The 18,334-nt window shown below is 35.8% G+C and overlaps 1 protein-coding gene across 11 annotated transcripts in view; it reads left to right on the top strand.

Moving 5' to 3' along the window:
* Window positions 1-18,334, top strand: part of CEP83 (centrosomal protein 83) — a 129,228-nt gene that overhangs the window by 69,897 nt on the left and 40,997 nt on the right. For all 11 annotated transcript variants that reach the window (XR_014233321.1, XM_082350426.1, XM_082350427.1 and 8 more), the window contains 5 exons: window positions 7,263-7,514; window positions 10,130-10,261; window positions 16,495-16,609; window positions 17,882-18,026; window positions 18,140-18,289. Coding sequence is in view for 10 of the 11 variants with exons in the window: in XM_082350426.1 (XP_082206552.1) it covers window positions 7,263-7,514; window positions 10,130-10,261; window positions 16,495-16,609; window positions 17,882-18,026; window positions 18,140-18,289 (794 nt within the window). In the remaining variant the exon portion in view is untranslated. The remainder of the gene's footprint in view (window positions 1-7,262; window positions 7,515-10,129; window positions 10,262-16,494; window positions 16,610-17,881; window positions 18,027-18,139; window positions 18,290-18,334) is intronic.

Here is an 18,334-nt window from a genome sequence, read left to right as displayed (position 1 = left end):
ACAGATGAAATTCTGAAGTTACATATATAGTTGTTATTTGGAAGTGGTACTACTGTGTTTATATTTTATTAGGACTCTGATTTTATATTATTCTGCAAATAGTAATGAAGAGCAGTACAAAGAGTTTTAGGTACAGGTGATTGTAATGTAGCCTGAATGAGTGAAAGAGTAATCCAGTGGAGATATTAAGATCTTGAGAGAGGGCACTGAGCACTGCATCATATGAAAAACTGTCATGACACAATACATAGTGACAGGTCTCTGAGATTATTCCATCATGCTCTCCAAACTGGCTGAGCTCTACCTTGGCTTGTATGGGGCTGGTGAGAAGCCAGATTTCCTATGGCAAAAAAGGAGAACTTCTTTGGGTCCCTGTTACCACATGCTGTTTTTTCATTATAGCACTGGTAGCACAGAACTGATAATGCGCTCCTTCTTTGGGTCCTTATCCTGACATGTATGTCGGTAGACATCATGAAATCTCTCAAAACACTTCTTTTTTGTTCTGATAGGTTTTGAAGTTCTACCTGGAGTGCTGCTTTAGGTCCAGGTGGGTTCCATTATCTGAAATATTCCAAGTTCTCTAACTTACACCCTTCTCAGATTACTCTGAACTGTGGATACATTACAATAGATAAAAGTCTCCCAAATTAAAATTAAATTACTTCACAGTTGGAATTATCTGGAATTGATTTTAGCAAACTTTTAAGAAGGACTTTGTGAAATTTTACTCATTAAACTTTTCTGTGAATGCAGTTTTGAATATCTCAAAAACTTAACTTTTTGCATGTAAAATTTTAAACATTTTAGGTGTTCATTTAGCATGACATGGGGAACTGACTTCACTTCTCTGTGCATCAGTGTCCTCATCTATAAAATGGTGTTATCAGTAGTATCTATCTCATGGAGTTGTGTTGAGGATTTAATAAATTAATGTGTGTAAAGTGCTTAGACAGCACATAGTAAGCCTTCAATAAATGGTAGCTGCTATTATCATTATTTAAAGTTCCACATGCTCAGATTTCTTGAGTATATGATCTTGTCCTTTACTTGAGCATGTTAGAGTTTTCAGTGTCAGGTCTGCACTTAGATCCTCTAAGTATTTTGAGGGCATATCTCATTACAGTGCCTGCATCCCCCATCTTCATCTCACCATCATTCTGACTGCTCTGCTTTCAGGTGCTCTCTGCCCTAGCTTTTCCTATCAGTCACAGTTAGTTATCTTTCTTTTACTACACTCATGACCTCTTGGGGCCTGAAAAAGGCATATGTTTATTATCCCTATTCTCTTGTTCAGTTTGGGTAGAATTCTTCTAAAGACATTGAACATCACCTCATTTCCCAACAGTTCTTGCATCCCATCGTCTGATCTTTCCATATTTGTGTCTGGAGGCAAATACATAGTCATGGGGAGAAAGTTCTTAGTACTATCTTTCTCTTACTAGGCGAAAGTAAGGAGTTTAAGGAAAGGAGATGTTATCTTCCAAAATTAGATTAAAATACGAACTTTAAATCTGTAAATAATTTAAGTGCTACCTTCTTCTTAGTGTAAATAAATGAGAAAATGGTTTTGTTTTCCATCATTGATATAGGAAAAATCAATTCTAATACATATAGGGGAAAAGGGGAAACTTGGAATAATAGGAATATAAAAAGGTAAGCTAACTTGATTTTAAAAACAAAGATCAGGGAACTTGAAATTTCATGTGCAAAATGTTTACCATAATGCCTGACAAATAGTAAATATTCAAATTAATGGTATTATCACTATTAGTACCTGATAGCATTAATCATAGTACTTATTTTCATAATAAATATAGTAGATATTTTTAAATAGATTTCATATTTGTAAATGAAAAGCTACAGAAGTTGAAGAAGTGAAAGAAAACAAATTTGTATTTAATTTACTGGGAGAAGCACTTTATAATTCTTTGAATTTTGTCAACAACCCTAGAGATTAGATAATCATTATTCCCATTTTATAAATGAGAAAACGCTCATGAAGCACTGAGAGACTGGTTCAAGGTTGGACAGCTAGTAGGTGGTAGAGCCAGGAATCAAATCTAGGTAGTCTGGGGGTTTCTCCTTCTGGCCATGATAGAGTTTTAGGGACTGAATTTAACTTAAGGTGCTGACTAAAAACTGGGACAAAATATAGGAAACTGTGGTTTTCAGACATTAGAAAACAGGCAGTACAAGGCAGTGATCCCTAAAAGAAGGAAACAAATAAAATGAGCTCTGAGATGGCCTCATCTTATGTTCACCAGAGTGGAAAGGCCACCTAATGCATGGTGCATTGCATAGAAGACTCAGAAGGATTTTATCTCAGTAGTAGGGCCAAATTAGCCCCACAATAGTGGCTACTCTGGTTCTGCCTAACAAGTGTAAAAGAAAGATTTGAAAGGATCAAACTATTCCTAAGTAACTTAACTGAATAATAGAACAAAGATTTAAAAGTACGTAAAGGAATACAAAAGAACCTAACATTAAAATAAAATAAAATAAAATAAAAATAAAATTCACAATGTCTGACATCCAGGATAAAAGGACTGGGTTCATAGTTGTATTCTACCAAACATTTAAGGAAGAAATTATACCCAGTCTTTACAATTTCTTTCAAAAGATAGAATCAGAAGGAATCTTCTTAATTCATTCCATGAAGCCAGCATTACCCTAATACCTAATCCAAACAAAGACGTTACAAGAAGACTATAGACCAAACTCTCTCATGAACAAAGATGCAAGAATCCTCGACAAAGGGCTTCTCTCATGGCACAGTGGTTAAGAATCTGCCTGCCAATGCAGGGGGACACGGGTTCGAACCCTGGTCTGGGAAGATCCCACATGCCGTGGAGCAACTAAGCCCATGCGCCACAACTCCTGAGCCTGTGCTATAGAGCCCGCGAGCCACAACTACTGGAGCCCGTGCTCCATAACAAGAGAAGCCACCAAAATGAGAAGCCTGTGCACCGCAGCGAAGAGTAGCCCCCACTCACCGCAGCTAGAGCAAGCCCGTGCGCAGCAACGAAGGCCCAATGCAGCCAAAAAATAAATAAGTAAAATAAAATAAATTAAAAAAATAATAAAGAATCCTCAACAAAATATTAGCAAATTGAAATCAACAATGTATAAAAAGAATAATGCACATGAACAAGTAGGATTTATTTCAGGCGTTCAAAGCTGGTTCAACATTAGAAAATGAACTAATGCAATTCATCACATCAATAGGCCAAAGAAGAAAAATCACATCATCATATCAATAGATACAGAAAAAGTTGTTGATAAAAGCCAACACCCATTCATGATAAAGCTCTCAGCAAACTAGGACTAGAGGGGAACTACCTCAACTTGATAAAGAACATCTATAAAAAAAGTACAGCTAACGTCATACTTAGTGGTGTGAAACCAGAAGCTGTCCCACTAAAATCAGGGAACAAGGCAAGGATGTCCCGTCTTACCACTCCTTTTCAGTATTGTGCTGGAGTCTTAGCTAATACAATAAGACAAGAAAAGGAAATAAAAGACATACAAATTTGGAAGGAAGAAATAGAGCTGTCTTTCCTTACATGATTGTGCAGAAAATCTGAAACAATCAATAAAAAAACTCCTGGAACTAATCCAGCTTTTACAGTGGAGTTGCAGGATACAAGGTTAATATACAAATGGCAGTCACTTTCCTATATGACAGTAATCAACAAGTGGAATCTGAAATTAAAAACATAATATCATTTACATGAGCATTCCCCCAAATGAAATACTTTAAAAAAAATATGTACAAGATCTAAATGAAGATCTGATGAACATAATCAAAGGATGAATGGAGTGATATTTCACCTTCATGGAGAGGAAGACTTAATGTTGCCAAGATGTCTGTGCTTCCCAACTTGATCTGTAGATTCAGTACAATTCCAATCAAAACCCCAGCAAGTTTTGTGGATATTGACAAACTGATTCTAAAGTTTATAGAGAGCGGCAAAAGACCCAGAATAGCCAACACAATATTGAAGAAGAACAAAGTTGAAGGACTGACTATAAAGCTATGATAATCAAGACAGTGTGCTGTTGGCAAAAGAACAGACAAACGGATTAATAGAACAGACCAGAGAGTTGAGAAATAGACCCACAGAAATATCATCATCTGTTCTTTGACAGAGGAGAAAAGGCAGAGTAGAGAAAAATGGTTTTTTCAACAAATGATGCTAAAACAACTAGACATGCAAATGCAAAAAAAAAAAAAGCGGATCTAGACACAGACCATACAACTTCACAAAAATTAACACAAAATAGATTATAGACCTAAATGTAAAACTTAAAATTATCAGACTCCTGGAAGGTAATGTAGGGAAAAACCTTGATGACCTTGGGTTTGGTGATGACTTAGATACACCACCAAGATATGGTACTTGATACATGAAAGAAATAATAAGTTAGACTTCATTGAAGTAAAAAATTTCCACTCTGAAAGACACTCTAGAGAATGAGAAGAGAAGCCGTAGGCTGGGAGAAAATATTTGAAAAAGATATATCTGATAAAGGACCATTATCCAAAATATACAAAGAACTCAAACTCAACAATAAGAAAACAAACAACTGGATTAAAATATGGGCCAAAGACCTTAACAAACATCTCACCAAAGAAGATATACAAATGGCAAATTAGCACCTGAAAAGATGTTGAACATCATATGTCATTAGGGAATTAAGGACTTCAAGGGAGATGACATGTGAATCTGAGATTGGAGGAAAAGGGGAGAGCTGAGGCTGTGTCCAAGATCTTTACCCAGAGGATGGATAGCAGTGATTGAATATGAGCTCCTCCAGAACAGAGGTTTTATGATTGTAGTTGACCCTTGAACAACACGGGGTTTGAACGGTGCGGGTCCACTTATACCTGGATTTTTAAAAATAAATACACATACAGTACTGCATATAAGTGAACCTGCACAGTTCAAACCCATGTTGTTCAAGGGTCAACTGTACACAGTCCACGGTTGGTCGAATCGGCAGATGTAGAACCCGCCCATACAGAGGACTGATTTGAGCCCTTGGATTTTGGTATCTGTAGCAGGTCCTGGAACCAATCCTGTTAGAAACTGAGAGCCGGCTGGCTGTCTCTGCTTATCTGCTAGGTTCTCTAATGTATCCTTAATACTTAGAACAGTGCCGCCTACGCAGTAAGTACTCAATAAATATTTGTTGCATGAACGAATGAACAGAGAAGTTAGAAGGCAGTGAGAAGTTAGAAGGCAGTGATTACCAGTTTTGGGAGGAGTGACTTGGTAGAGAACTCTTGTTAAGGAGATACAAATGTGAGATCTAATCCTGAATTTGCTATTGGCTAGCTCAGTCCACAGCTTCAGCTCTCACTTCAACTATCACATAGATGTCTTTTAAAACTACTGGAGGAAGCAATAACATAGGAAACATGCTGGTCATGAACATTAGCTGTCTGATCCCGTATGTAAAATGAAGACTACAAGATAAATTATTGTTACTAAATGCAATTTTATATGTAACACTTAGCTCAGCACTTGATCCATATTCAGTACTCAGTAAAGGGCACCATTGTTTGAACCCGAGTTTCGTATCGATGAGCTGCCACACCTCTGATACAGCACAGTAGAACAATATTTGGATTGCCTCGTGCAAAAGCTAAGTGGTTTCTTAAAGATCTTCCAGCCCAGCCCTTCATTTTAACTGATGCCAAAGTGAAAAAGTGACTTCCACAAAGTCACACACCTGGCTGAAGGAAAGAGAATATGGAGGGAAAAAGGTAGTTGGGGACCAAACCTTGGGGGTAATGTTTATGTAAAGGATGGGAGGAAAAATAGGAGACACTAATTAGTTGAGTTTTTGAGGGCTTGACCCTGAATTTTACAGCTGCCTTCTATAATAAATTTTATTTTCTGGGAAGAAATGGCGTTTCCCTGCTGTGGATAGCTCTACCTATATTTCCCATTGACATCTTTAATTCAGCTTCAATTAAATGTCCAAAACCAAACTGGAATCACTACATGTTAGCACTGAAAAGGATCTTAGAGGGCCTCATTCTAACCTCTCATTTTACAGATGAGGAAAACATTCTGCCCTGGGGTGGAGGTCTCACACTTCTTAGATTCACTTATAGCAATGTGAGCAATCAGTTGTCTCTCGGGCCATTTTGCCCAGGCTGCAGAGCATTACTTTAAGTCCTTTTGGCTTAGAGTGAGCCTTCTAAGCTCATCCTGGCTGCAACAACCCCTGGTGCTGTTTATAGCCGTCGCTTCTAACTTTCTTTTTCTTTTTTCTTTTTTTTAAACAACTGAATCTTTCTTTAAGTTAAATCACCTGAAGAAACCCCATATCTAAAAAGAGACTAAAGAGGAGCTGCTGTGGTTAACAACAAGGGTTTGTTGGTGGTGATAGTAGGGGATAGGGAGCTGGCGAGATCAGCAGGGGGAAAGCATGAGCTTTACTGTGATTACTTGGACCCTCATTCCTGGAGGTGAGGGGCCTGAAGTGCCTCAGAGGTTAGGAAGCAGTTTGAAATCCCCTGATTTGGGGGCACATGAGATCTGGCAGCGATGGTTGGCATGAATGAGAAGACCACCGGTATTTTTGTTCAACAAGTTCCTCGGTGATTTGTCTACATGCCCTGGAGTAATGATTTTCAGCTCTTTCTTGGATCTGAGAATTAAGAACTAGGCCATCACTACAACTAGGGCTTTAATAAACTCTCAGCTATTATTTAAAAGCTCTCATCAGTCACATTTGTTGTTACTTATATGGACAAGCAAATTTTTTTGTAAATAAAGTTGCCTTGGAATAGATGATTTTATTAATATAGATATAGCCCAAGAATTACTGTCACATGAGGAAAAGTTTAGGAGTAATCAGTTTATGCCAGATCAATATGATCTTGCATAAATGCCTATAATGTTCTGATGAATTTTAAAATACTTGACATATTTTAAATTATTATTTTATAGTATTATTTATAATTTTGAATTTTAGTCAGCAACTGTTGAAGCCCTGTGCTAGGCACCACGGGGAGATGGAGGGAAAATAGGACAAGGTCCTTGCCCTCACATTTGAGTCATGCCAAGTACAGAATGAAGAATGTGACATTTTAGGATTTTTTTCCTTTGTACTTCATTTTACCACCTGAGCTTTTTTTTTCATATTGTACAATTTTTAATTTTAATTTACTGACTTGTAAAGCATGTTCATGGCTGAAAATTCGATAATTTAAGGTTGTATGCTTTCTTTCAAATTGTCATCAGATTGCAAGACTGGAGAAAGATAAAGAAGAACTACATAACCAGCTGCTTAGTGTTGATCCCACAAGAGACAGCAAACGAGTGGAGCAACTTGTTCGAGAAAAAGTCCATTTGTGTCAGAAGTTAAAAGGTTTAGAGGCTGAAGTAGAAGAATTGAGAGCTGAAAAAGAAAATTCTGGTGCTCAGGTAGAAAATGTCCAAAGAATTCAGGTGCGGCAGTTGGCTGAGATGCAGGCTACGGTCAGATCCCTGGAGGTAAGGTTTTAATTGCTTCCTGGTAGACCATCGCGTACTTTTTTTTAAAGTGCAGTTGACAGGCCTTTGATTTATTAGGGCATAAATGTGTGCTCACCAATCTAATGCTGACGCATTTGTGAAATCCCAAGAGTATATATACTTTTTGTAAAAAAGAAAGCTCTTAATTCATAAGCAATAGCTATGCTACCACATTTACAAAGGGATTATTTATTCTTTGGGAGTCACGTCGCCTATCTGAAATGATTTAACTTTTACAATGCCACAGAGTAGAATATGCAAAATTCAAAAAAATATTGAGTTTCTGAAGACTAAAGTCATCTCAAAGCAGAAAGAGCAATTTCTTTCTAGTTATTTCCTTACACTGGGATTCAAGATCTTAAAATCGTAAATCCTGTTTCAACAGAAATACCATACTTATATATCTTACGACAGCTTCTTGCCAAGGTTACAAAATTCAACTTGGCTACTAATGCATATAAGCCTTTACTGAATTATTTCCCTGAGTTCATTAGAGAAAGAAAAGAGCTGGCAGAGCTAAGCTGGTACTCCTAGAGGTATTGTCCTATGAAAGTTCTTGTTTCCATTGTTGGAGAGGAAAAACATTTCTTTCATCCTCTTAGGTTCAGAGTTTAAGGGTTGTGAATTAAACTGACAACAGACAGATTAGCAAGAGAAAAGACAGATTTTTATTCATGTATGTAAACAGTAGTTCACAGAAAAATGTGACTCAAAAAGGCAGTAGTAATTTGGGGAGTATATACCATTCTAATAAGGAAGAGAGAGGGGGAGAAAGGACACTTATAGGAAAACAAATGACTTTTAGGAAAGATAAACGGGCCCTTAGGAAAACAAATGGCAGATATGATGATTTTGTGATGATGTTTGTATAGCTGCTTTCTTATCCTAGTGTTGACTTCTTGTCGTCTGTGATAGAAGTTGGCCTTCCCTAGTTATGAAACCCCTGGGGAGGGGACTTCTAACACTTAAATTCTTTTTTAGAGGCTCTACTTTTAGACAGATAAGAGGAGTTCAGGAAAAAACTTTGTCCTGTGTCTGTTGATTCTCAAAAGCCTTCAGCTCCAAATAATTCTTATTCTGCAGTGGCATATTCTGGACCCCTTTACAGTTTTATTGAGATAATGCTTATTCCTCCTAGTCCTTAGTGTCTTACGTGTAGCAAATATACTAGTTTGATAGTTTTTAAAAATTTATTTTGAGTAGTCCAAAATGTTTTGTTTTGTTTTCTTCAGAATAGTTGTGAAGTGATTTGAACTGGAGGGAAATTAGTGTGCACCTAGTTTGTAATTAAAATCCAATATCCAAATCCAAAGTAGTGATTTTTTTCCGGACAGCAAACTGGTACAAGAAGTACATTAATATGTTTTGAAGAGTAGAAGTCACCTTTTTATTTTTTGGATAAAGCTTCTGACAGTATTTAGTGGTTTCCTGAATTAAAATTGTCAGTATCATTGGACCTTAGACATGAGGCAGTTCAGAATGAAGTGTTTTATGTTGCCATCCTTCCATCCTTAACGTATTTACACAGTGACAGTGGAATGACTACGACTGAGTATGGTATGTGATCTCAATGTGAAACTTTGCCTTGAGGTCATTTAGAGTGATTATTTTCAGGACCAGTTGAATAATGACAAAAGATGGGAGGTTCTTTCACAAGAGCCTGTATTTCATTTTATCATTTGTCAGATGAAATGAAAATACACACATGACAGGTAGCCTGCCTTTCTTTGATTTTTTTTTTGGTTTTGTTTTGGTCTATCACTGTGCCTGAAGAGTATCATTTTTTATGTGAGGAAAATAGTTTTTTTTTTCTGAATTATTTGTTGAATACACTTCTTATCATATTTAAGATATATAGGAAATGAGCTGTTGCAGAACTGAAGCTTATCCTTTAAATGAAAAATGTTTTCATTTTAACTATTTTGAATAGAAGTATTTTTAAAAAACATTTAGTTTTCCCTTTCTAATTAAAGAGTACTATGAGTATTACCAACTGGAAATTTTCTTGACAACTTAACTTCATTAAGAATCTTTATTATGTGATGAGTTCAGGAGCTATTGAGTTCTTTGCCCATACTTCCAGAAGCTCCAGATTAGTTGAGGATTTTGAATTTTTAATCTCTTGGGGATTGTTTTCTAATCTCCATTGATTTTCAGTTCTCACTTCTTACTACTACACATAAGCCCTCTCCTCTACCTTGTAATAATATGCTTTTTCATATCTGCTGGGTACTTGATATCCCCCAAAATGCTTGTTTGAATTATGTCCGCAATAATAGTAAATAGGTATCAAGTGAGTGTGTTAGGTACGCTCTCTTATGAGAGAAGTGTATGGGTTTTATCTTGGTGGTGGCTGTTGATAAGTTGTTTGTCCAGATAACTTTGTTGCATATTTCCTGGAGCAAATATCTTGCGTTTGAATTCTACCAATTGCTTTGTGAAAACTCTTGTTACTTCGGTATATGTTAATATTGTTGAGGTTTTGAATAATTTTGGGTAGTATGATTATTACATTTATTTAAGTAGTGCTTATTTTGTTTTTGTATAATTGAAAAATTGTCAACAAATTTTAAAATATTTTATTTTAATAAAAGGCTGAAAAACAGTCAGCTAAACTACAGGCTGAACGCTTGGAAAAAGAGCTACAATCAAGCAATGAACAAAACACTACTTTAATTAGTAAATTGCATAAAGCTGAACGGGAAATAAATACATTGACCAGTAAAGTAAGTTGTCTTAAGTATCTACTTTATTCTTTAGAATGCTTGAGACTGTATAATGACAAAGGAATTTTGTGTTTCAGTAGCTTAGTTCCCTACATTGAAGTCTCTTTTTTGATCTTATTCTACCTTCCAAATACATGTAGAATCTGTAGAATCTGACCAATTCTTAACCGCTTTCATTGTGACCACTCTAGTCCAGTTTTTACAATAGCCTCCTAATTGGTCTCTTTACTCTCTACCCTGCCAGAGCTCTGTGTGATCTGGCCCCTGCAATCTCTCCCCAGCTGTCATAGTCCATTTTCCCTCCCGTTCACTTTGCTCTAGCCTCACGGGCCTTCTCACTCTTCTTTGAGCAAGCTTACTTCTACCTCAGGGCCTTTGCACTTGCCCACCTTGCATGGTCTTCCCTCACATATGTATATAGCTTTCTTCCTCACCCATTTCTTTTTTTTAAAAAAATTAATTAATTTATTTTTGCTCGCGTCGGGTCTTCGTTGCTGCATGCGGGCTTTTCTCTAGTTGCGGCAAGTGGGGGCTACTCTTCGTTGTGGTGCGCAGGCTTCTCATTGAGGTGGCTTCTCTTGTTGCGGAGCATGGGCTCTAGGCGTGTGGGCTTCAGTAGTTGTGGCACACAGGCTCAGCAGTTGTGGCTCGCGGGCTCTAGAGCGCAGGCTCAGTAGTTGTGGTGCATGGGCTTAGTTGCTTCACAGCATGTGGAATCTTCCCGGACCAGGGATCAAACCCATGACCCCTGCATTGGCAGGTGGATTCTGTGTTTTGTTTTTGTTTTTTTTGTTTTTTGATACAGAAATATGTTTATTAATGCATTAAAACCAAATCTCCTGATGAGTTTAAAAATTACTATAATTTTGAAGCAGTGATAAGTATTAATGATATTTTGAAATATCTACAAAAAATGTAATATGATATGAAAATATCTGTCACAGGTACTGTTAATACTACGATGGTTTGTAGTCAACATTCATAGTTGAAGCAGCAGGTGGATTCTTAACCACTGCGCCACCAGGGAAGCCCCTCCTCACCCATTTCTGATGTTGCCTTATCAGAGAGGCCTTTTTTTTCTTCACTTTGTAAAATACCATCTTCCCTCTTCCTCTGCCTTATTCTCTATCGTTTTTACCTGCTTTATATTTCTTCATAGCTCTTAACACCATCTGATATATTTGTTTATTTTTGTCTTTTCTACTCCCTTTGCCTCAAATATAAGCTCCAAGAGAGCAGGGACATTGCTTTTATTACTGTTGTATCTCTGGCTCCTGGAACAGTGCTGGCACACAGTAGACAATAAATATTTGTTAAATGAGTAAATTAATAGCAGCAGCATGATCTGCATTTGTTATTTTTAAAAGAATATAATGGTTTGAACACCTTTTATATACAGTTTTCTCAGGAACTTAGAGGATTTTTTCCCCCTCAAATGCAGTGTATATAAGGAATCCAGTAACCAGAAGTAGGATAGCAATGATGAAAGTATTTTATAGAATACCGTAGTGAATATCAGCTCTGGAGTCAGACATACTCAAATTCCATTTCTTCCCCTTGCTAGCTGTGTGACCTTGGGCAATTTACTTTCTCTCTGAAGACTTTAGCATTTTTCCTTTGTAAAACAGGACTAATACCTACCTTATAGAGTGTGGCAGAGATTAAATGAGATATTATGCATAAAGCACTTAGCATAAGGTCTAATATATAATCACCTGAATATTAGCTATTATTAGTAGTACTTGGGGCAGCTCTAAGAACTTGAAAATAAGACTGATGTCTGAATCAGTGAGATCATGTATTATATTTCTATCAGAGTTATGTAAAATCACCTTAAAAAACAAAATGGTTTCTAGACCAGAGGGAATTTACTGTAGCCTGGTAGAAATATATGAACTTATCTAGAGGAGTAATGTATTCATCGTAAATTCCTTGTCCACAGTCAAACAGTGTTTATGACAGAGGCAAGAGAGAGTTTTAGTTGGCAGAGTGTGAGTATTCTGGTCCCATTGAAGAGATCATTCTTACTGTGGAAAGTAATACCTCAATCTATTTTAGTTTGTGGCCATGAAATAATCGATTCATCCCATTCCTTTTGTTCTGACTGCATGAGCCCTAAGCAACTTTCTGACTGTTATGTGATTTCCTCTGTAATTTTGTCTACAGGGAGAGAACGCACTGGTCCTTCAGAGTTAGAGTATTCTAGTTTCCATTATAGTTTTTTCTCATAATTAATTAACTGACATTCTGGTTTTATAGATCACTCTTCATAAACTTTAGTAATGTGAGTCTAACCTTGAGAGTGGTCTTTAAGTGCGGTGACAAAATTTGATTTCTGTGCCTGAAAAGCCAAAGCCATAATATTAGATGTACTAGATGCCACCCTTGGGAGATAGTCTACCCAGTTTTTTCCATGGCAAATATATACTCTTTTACACTTCCAGATTGTATGTTTATTAACACACATTGCTAAGAGTTGCCTGTCTTTTTAAAGGCACACTTGCATTATTATGCATATAAATGGTTTATTAAAACCACCCACCAACTTTAGACAAAGCAAGTTTTCATTTGAGATCTTGCATATAAAAAGATTTCATTGGAAGGTTAAATTTTAAAATAATGTTTCAAACATTGTCACAGTTTTCTTTGCAACTTGAAATTTTCATCAACATTTTGCAGTTCTCACAAACGGTTGTTTGCAATGCAAAGGAACACCTGGGGTGTATTTGTCTAAGTTATTCAAATTAGTAAATGTTTGTTAGGTTTTTGAACAGTTATGTCATTGTGACTATCGGTGTCTTGGATTAAAAAGTATTACCAAAGATGGCCTAAAAATGATGACCTTAAAGATATCTAATATTCAATGAGATAAATTCTTCCTGTTATGAGGTGTTTGAGCTTTAGAACTCCAATAAAATACAGTTTTAAGGAAGTCATCCCACAGAATTACCTTATTAGCTAAGTTTATAAGGTCATACCATCTCAGACCTTTGAAAAAAATCAGAGTTTAAGTACTGTCTCTTTGGAATTTACATCAAGAGCTTCTTGAGTAATACATTTTTTCAACTTTATTTGAATTTCTTGCTTACGTATATTGTTTTCTTGTGTGTGTGTGTGTGTGTGTGTAATTTAACAGATTCTGAACCCTTATAAAATGCTTACTGTTGCTACTTTGTTACATTTCTTAAAGTTTCATTAGTACTAGCTAATATTCTGAGTACTTCTGTTGTATCAAAAGCATAAAGCAAATTCACAATGTAAAGACCAGAATCTACATGGAAAACATATTGTGGGGAAAAAAAAAAGCAAAACAGGGTAGCTTGACCCATGGAAGCTTAAGAAGATTGTAAATCTCTTCAAATTATGTGCAACGTTTTAACATTGTGCATTTTATTTAAGAAAAGATCCCTAGTTTTCCTAGGATTTTTGATGCTTGATTACAAAAGTTAAGAACTAGGAATCTAGAGGCAGAAAGAAACTTTATTATAACTATTTGGGATTTGGTTCATATTACTCATTGAAAGTGTTTTTATTCATCATACCTAAGTAATAAATATTCATATATGTTTTTCCATTTTTAATAAATAAAATAATTTTAATATTTTGGAAGTTAATTACTATTAGTGTGAGTGCATTCATTATTTCAGTATTTTAGAAATGTGGCACTAAAGAAAAACAAACTCATCAGGGTCCATAGATAAGTTAATTTGAATGCATGTTGCTTGAGCATATACCACTACTTTAATAATAGAAGTAGTTCTGAAGATAGACTTGTCATTTGACTTCCGGTCCAGTGTTCTTTCAGTTTCACTGATTATAGTTTAATTGAAAAATGTTTTCTCATTTCAGTAAATCTCAGAGTGAATGAATTAAGAAATATGTTTTTTATGTATTTTGTAGTTCTCGTTGAAAGATTCTACAAAATAAGATGGCTCTGATTTTCCACCTCATATATAAAGCAGCTACAATGTGGTTTGCTAATGAACTGCTGTGTCATTCAGATCTTCTACAGTTAGTGTATAATAGCAGGTTATGATTACATTTGTCATAGAAATTGGATTTTCATTGTAGTTGTATTTCTTCCAAATTTTAAAGCATTTATAAATTCTGTCTGTCCATGAAATTATAAAAACCCAATCTATAGAAAGTTTAAATTTTAAAATAAATACAATTTTTTAGCTGCTCTGAAAGTATTTCAAAGCTGCTTTGTAAACATTGTTCTGTGAGACTTGCTTTCGTAGAAAAGAACTTAAGAAAGATTTAAAAATGCAAATCTGATGTCAGCACAAGGTATTCATTTTGTGTTGTGTCATTTGAAAATCTACAGGTTAATTTGTGTCTTAGTGTGGTTATTAGCAGTACAAAGGTAGCACAGTACTTGACTTTCTTGTTTCCTTTAAGTGAGGAATTTGCAGGAAACCTTGTTATGTTTCCAAGACCTTTCATAGATGGAGTCTCCTCCGGTAAGACACTTCTGTTTCTCATCTTCACCCTCTTTGGCTCTAGGACCTCTTCCTGATTTATTTCTAACTCCCATCTCTAGTTTTTATAGCTTTTTATTGCACTCAAGTAAATTATCCTTTACCCTCCTGTTACCACCATCTTATATTTTACATATTTGGCTTGTATGTATTTGTGATTTTCTCCTCTGATTTCATAGTTTTATACATTAGTATAATATGTCAGAATGCAGGTTTATCTAACCTTTATATCCGTACTGGTTAAATCCTCATTATAGTACTGTACCTAATTTTAGAAGCACCTCACCAAAGGGCAGGGATATGGAAACTGTTAGAGAGTAGTACAGATGATTAGAGAGACAAAGCTTTCTTGTTTGCTGCTGTATCCCCAGCTCCTAAGACAGTGCTAGGGCACATAATAGGTGCTCAATAAATATTTATTGAATGAACAAAGGAATACTACTTTTAAAAAAAATTTTGTTTGTTTATTTTTGGCTGCATTGGGTCTTCGTTGCTGCGTGCGGGCTTTCTCTAGTTGCGGTGAGCAGGGGCTACTCTACGTTGCGGTGTGCGGGCTTCTCATTGCAGTGGCTTCTCTTGTTGTGGAGCATGGGCTCTAGGTCACGCAGGCTTCAGTAGTTGTGGCACGTGGGCTCAGTAGTTGTGGCACACAGGCTTAGTTGCTCCGCGGCATCTTAGTCGCACGCGGCTCAAACCCGTGTCCCCTGCATTGGCAGGCAGATTCTTAACCACTGCACCACCAGGGAAGCCCAAGGAATACCACTTATGAACTATAATTATTCAACTTTCAAAAGGAATGTCTCAGGGAAAAGCTGAGATTGGTATGTAGTTAATTATATGGAAAGTGTTGACTATTAGTTACATTCACCTTGGGGCTTTAAAAGGATCAGGTTTTGGCAATAAAGGTTTAAATTAGATTCATACATTTTGTACTTGTTTATCCCCCTACCAGCGTACACACACACACACACACACACACACACACACACACACACACACACACACACACACACACACACACACACACACACACACACACACACACACACACACACACACACACACACACACACTGTTTAGTCACCAAATTCAATAGATTATTCTTTCTTGTCCCCTTTGTTAGTCCTTTGCCTCTTAATTGGTTTCTTTACCTTCAGTTTCTTAATCCAGCACACTTGCAATGAGTTAACTTTCTGAAACAAAGTTGATTGTGCCACCTTCAGCAGCTAAGAGGATATACAACCCTTTTGTATGGCATATAAAGTTTATTCCCTGCCACTCCACAGTTTTCACATCTTCCTCTCCTCTATCTATAACACATTGTTCGTTGTTTTCCAAGCAGACCAGGTGACGTTCTACCTTTATAACATTTTATATGCTGTTCCTTATACCTAAAATGCCTTTTTGTCACCAGCAGTTTTTTTTAGAGGAAGGTTTCAATTTTTTTTTCCCTGAGGATGTTTCAGTCATTGACTATTGGATTTTAGGTACTTGCAGTTAAGCCTTTAAAGGCAAGATTAAGCCCGATGACCCCACCCTGCTATTGAAAGAAATGACTCAATTCTATTAGGAACAGACTGTTTTCTTGGTGCTGAGTACTGTTCCAGGCACTGAAGCATCTTCCCTGCTGGAAGGTGCTTATACTCTATACTCTGCTACCAAAGTGTTTTCTCATTTCTACTGATGTTTTTGGGTTAGCATTTAGTGGCAAGAAAATGACCAATAGTAATTTCAATTTCTAATTATCAACAGGTAAAAGAACTTAAACATTCAAACAAACTAGAAATAACAGACATCAAACTGGAGGCAGCAAGAGCTAAGAGTGAGCTAGAAAGAGAAAGGAATAAAATTCAAAGTGAACTGGATGGTAATATATGATTTCCCATGCTTTTTACTGTTACTTTCACATATAAACTCAAATTACTAAAATAGATCAAACTCAATTTTTATTTCCAATTTTAAGCTTAATTGAATTTTAATTTTAGAGCACATATGTATTGTTTTTATTTGTATGTTAAATGTTCATTCTGTGGTGTAACTTTAAAAAAAACAATTTTATGGTTATATCATAGTTATTTGATTAATACATAAATTAAGTGAAACTTTACAGATAGGATTCCATACTTCCTGGGTATATAACTTAAAATCTGTTTAGATCATGTGATTATTAATATCAGACCATTTAACATCTAAAGAATGTATAGGTGGGTTCCAGGCCCAATTTTTAAGTTTAAAATTTTTTTTATGTAGACCCTAGGCCAGTTATTGGGCCTAGTTCAGCCTAAGCTTATTTTTAAACTCCAATTTAGTCTTAGAATGTTCTTCTCATCAAGATTTCTCAGAAAGTATATTATTTCTGACTTTTCTTAAGTACTTAAATAAGCTGCCTGGACCTGCAGCTGTCATCAAGTTGGTCTTTAGTTGAACTGGCCTCTAGTTTCAGTTTCAGACAGAGCTTATGATGAATGACTATTTTCATTATTAATTTCTACTTGATGTTGACTCATGGATTTTCATAGAGTTAGGGAGCAAATTTTCTTTGGAACTTAAAGAGTTTGAGATCCAGTTTTGCATTCTTTTTAAACTTTCAGCTAGATATGAATTTGTTTTAGTTATTCCATATGCAAAATACTTGTCATTTCATTAGGAGGAAAATTTGTGAATTCATTGGACAAACTTGAAAGTGTCCAATTTGTATTAGATATCTAACAGTTCTGATAGGTTTCAAAAGCTTCTATGATTTTATTCACTCTGCTTTCCAGCTAGCTTTATGATGATGCTGTCTGTGGGATTTAGGTTACAGAACCCTTTTAGAAGTTAAGTATTTAAACCTCTTTCGATATTACCCAGGTTGATGTCCCCAGCTCTCAAGATCCAAATGAATAAATGTATATAACCTTTTATTGAAGCTTTTTTGTGTGAGTGCTTAATAAAATGACAAATTAAGTCTGAGTAGTAGTCTTTTTCGTTAAGAAAAGTTTATCAACAAAGTAAAGATCTTTGAGATGTGTATCTGGAGAGACTTACTTTCTATATTCTTTCGTCTTAATCAGCTTATGAATATTTGCTGTTAATTGCAATTTTTCTTCTTAATAACATTGAATACAGTACAGTTTTCTCCTTTAAAAAAAAATACTAGGATTACAGTCAGACAATGAAATTCTCACATCAGCTGTTGAACACCACAAAGTGCTTTTAGTAGAAAAGGACCGTGAATTAATACGTAAAGTACAAGCTGCCAAAGAAGAAGGTTACCAAAAACTTGTGGTATTACAAGATGAAAAGTAAGTACCTAATTACCTTATTTTGTGTTAAATCTCCTTGCAAATGAAAACATTTTGCTGTCATATCATCCTTATTATAGTTCTTGTAATATAATTATCATCTGTTGTTTTAGGCTAGAACTTGAGAGCAGATTAGCGGATTTAGAGAAAATGAAAGTGGAACATGATGTCAGGAGGCAATCTGAAAAGGAACAGTGTGAAGAGAGATTGCGAGCTTCACAGATGGCAGAAGAGTCGGCCAGGAGGGAACTTCAGAGTATTAGGTTATATATGCATATATTTTTTTTAAACTTCATTTTGAAATAATC

The sequence above is a fragment of the Balaenoptera borealis genome (genome assembly GCF_965194805.1).
Source record: "Balaenoptera borealis genome assembly, chromosome: 13".
Classification (NCBI taxonomy): domain Eukaryota; kingdom Metazoa; phylum Chordata; class Mammalia; order Artiodactyla; family Balaenopteridae; genus Balaenoptera; species Balaenoptera borealis.
The sequence above is the reverse complement of the archived record's forward strand: the minus strand, read 5'-3'. Positions and strand labels throughout refer to the sequence as shown.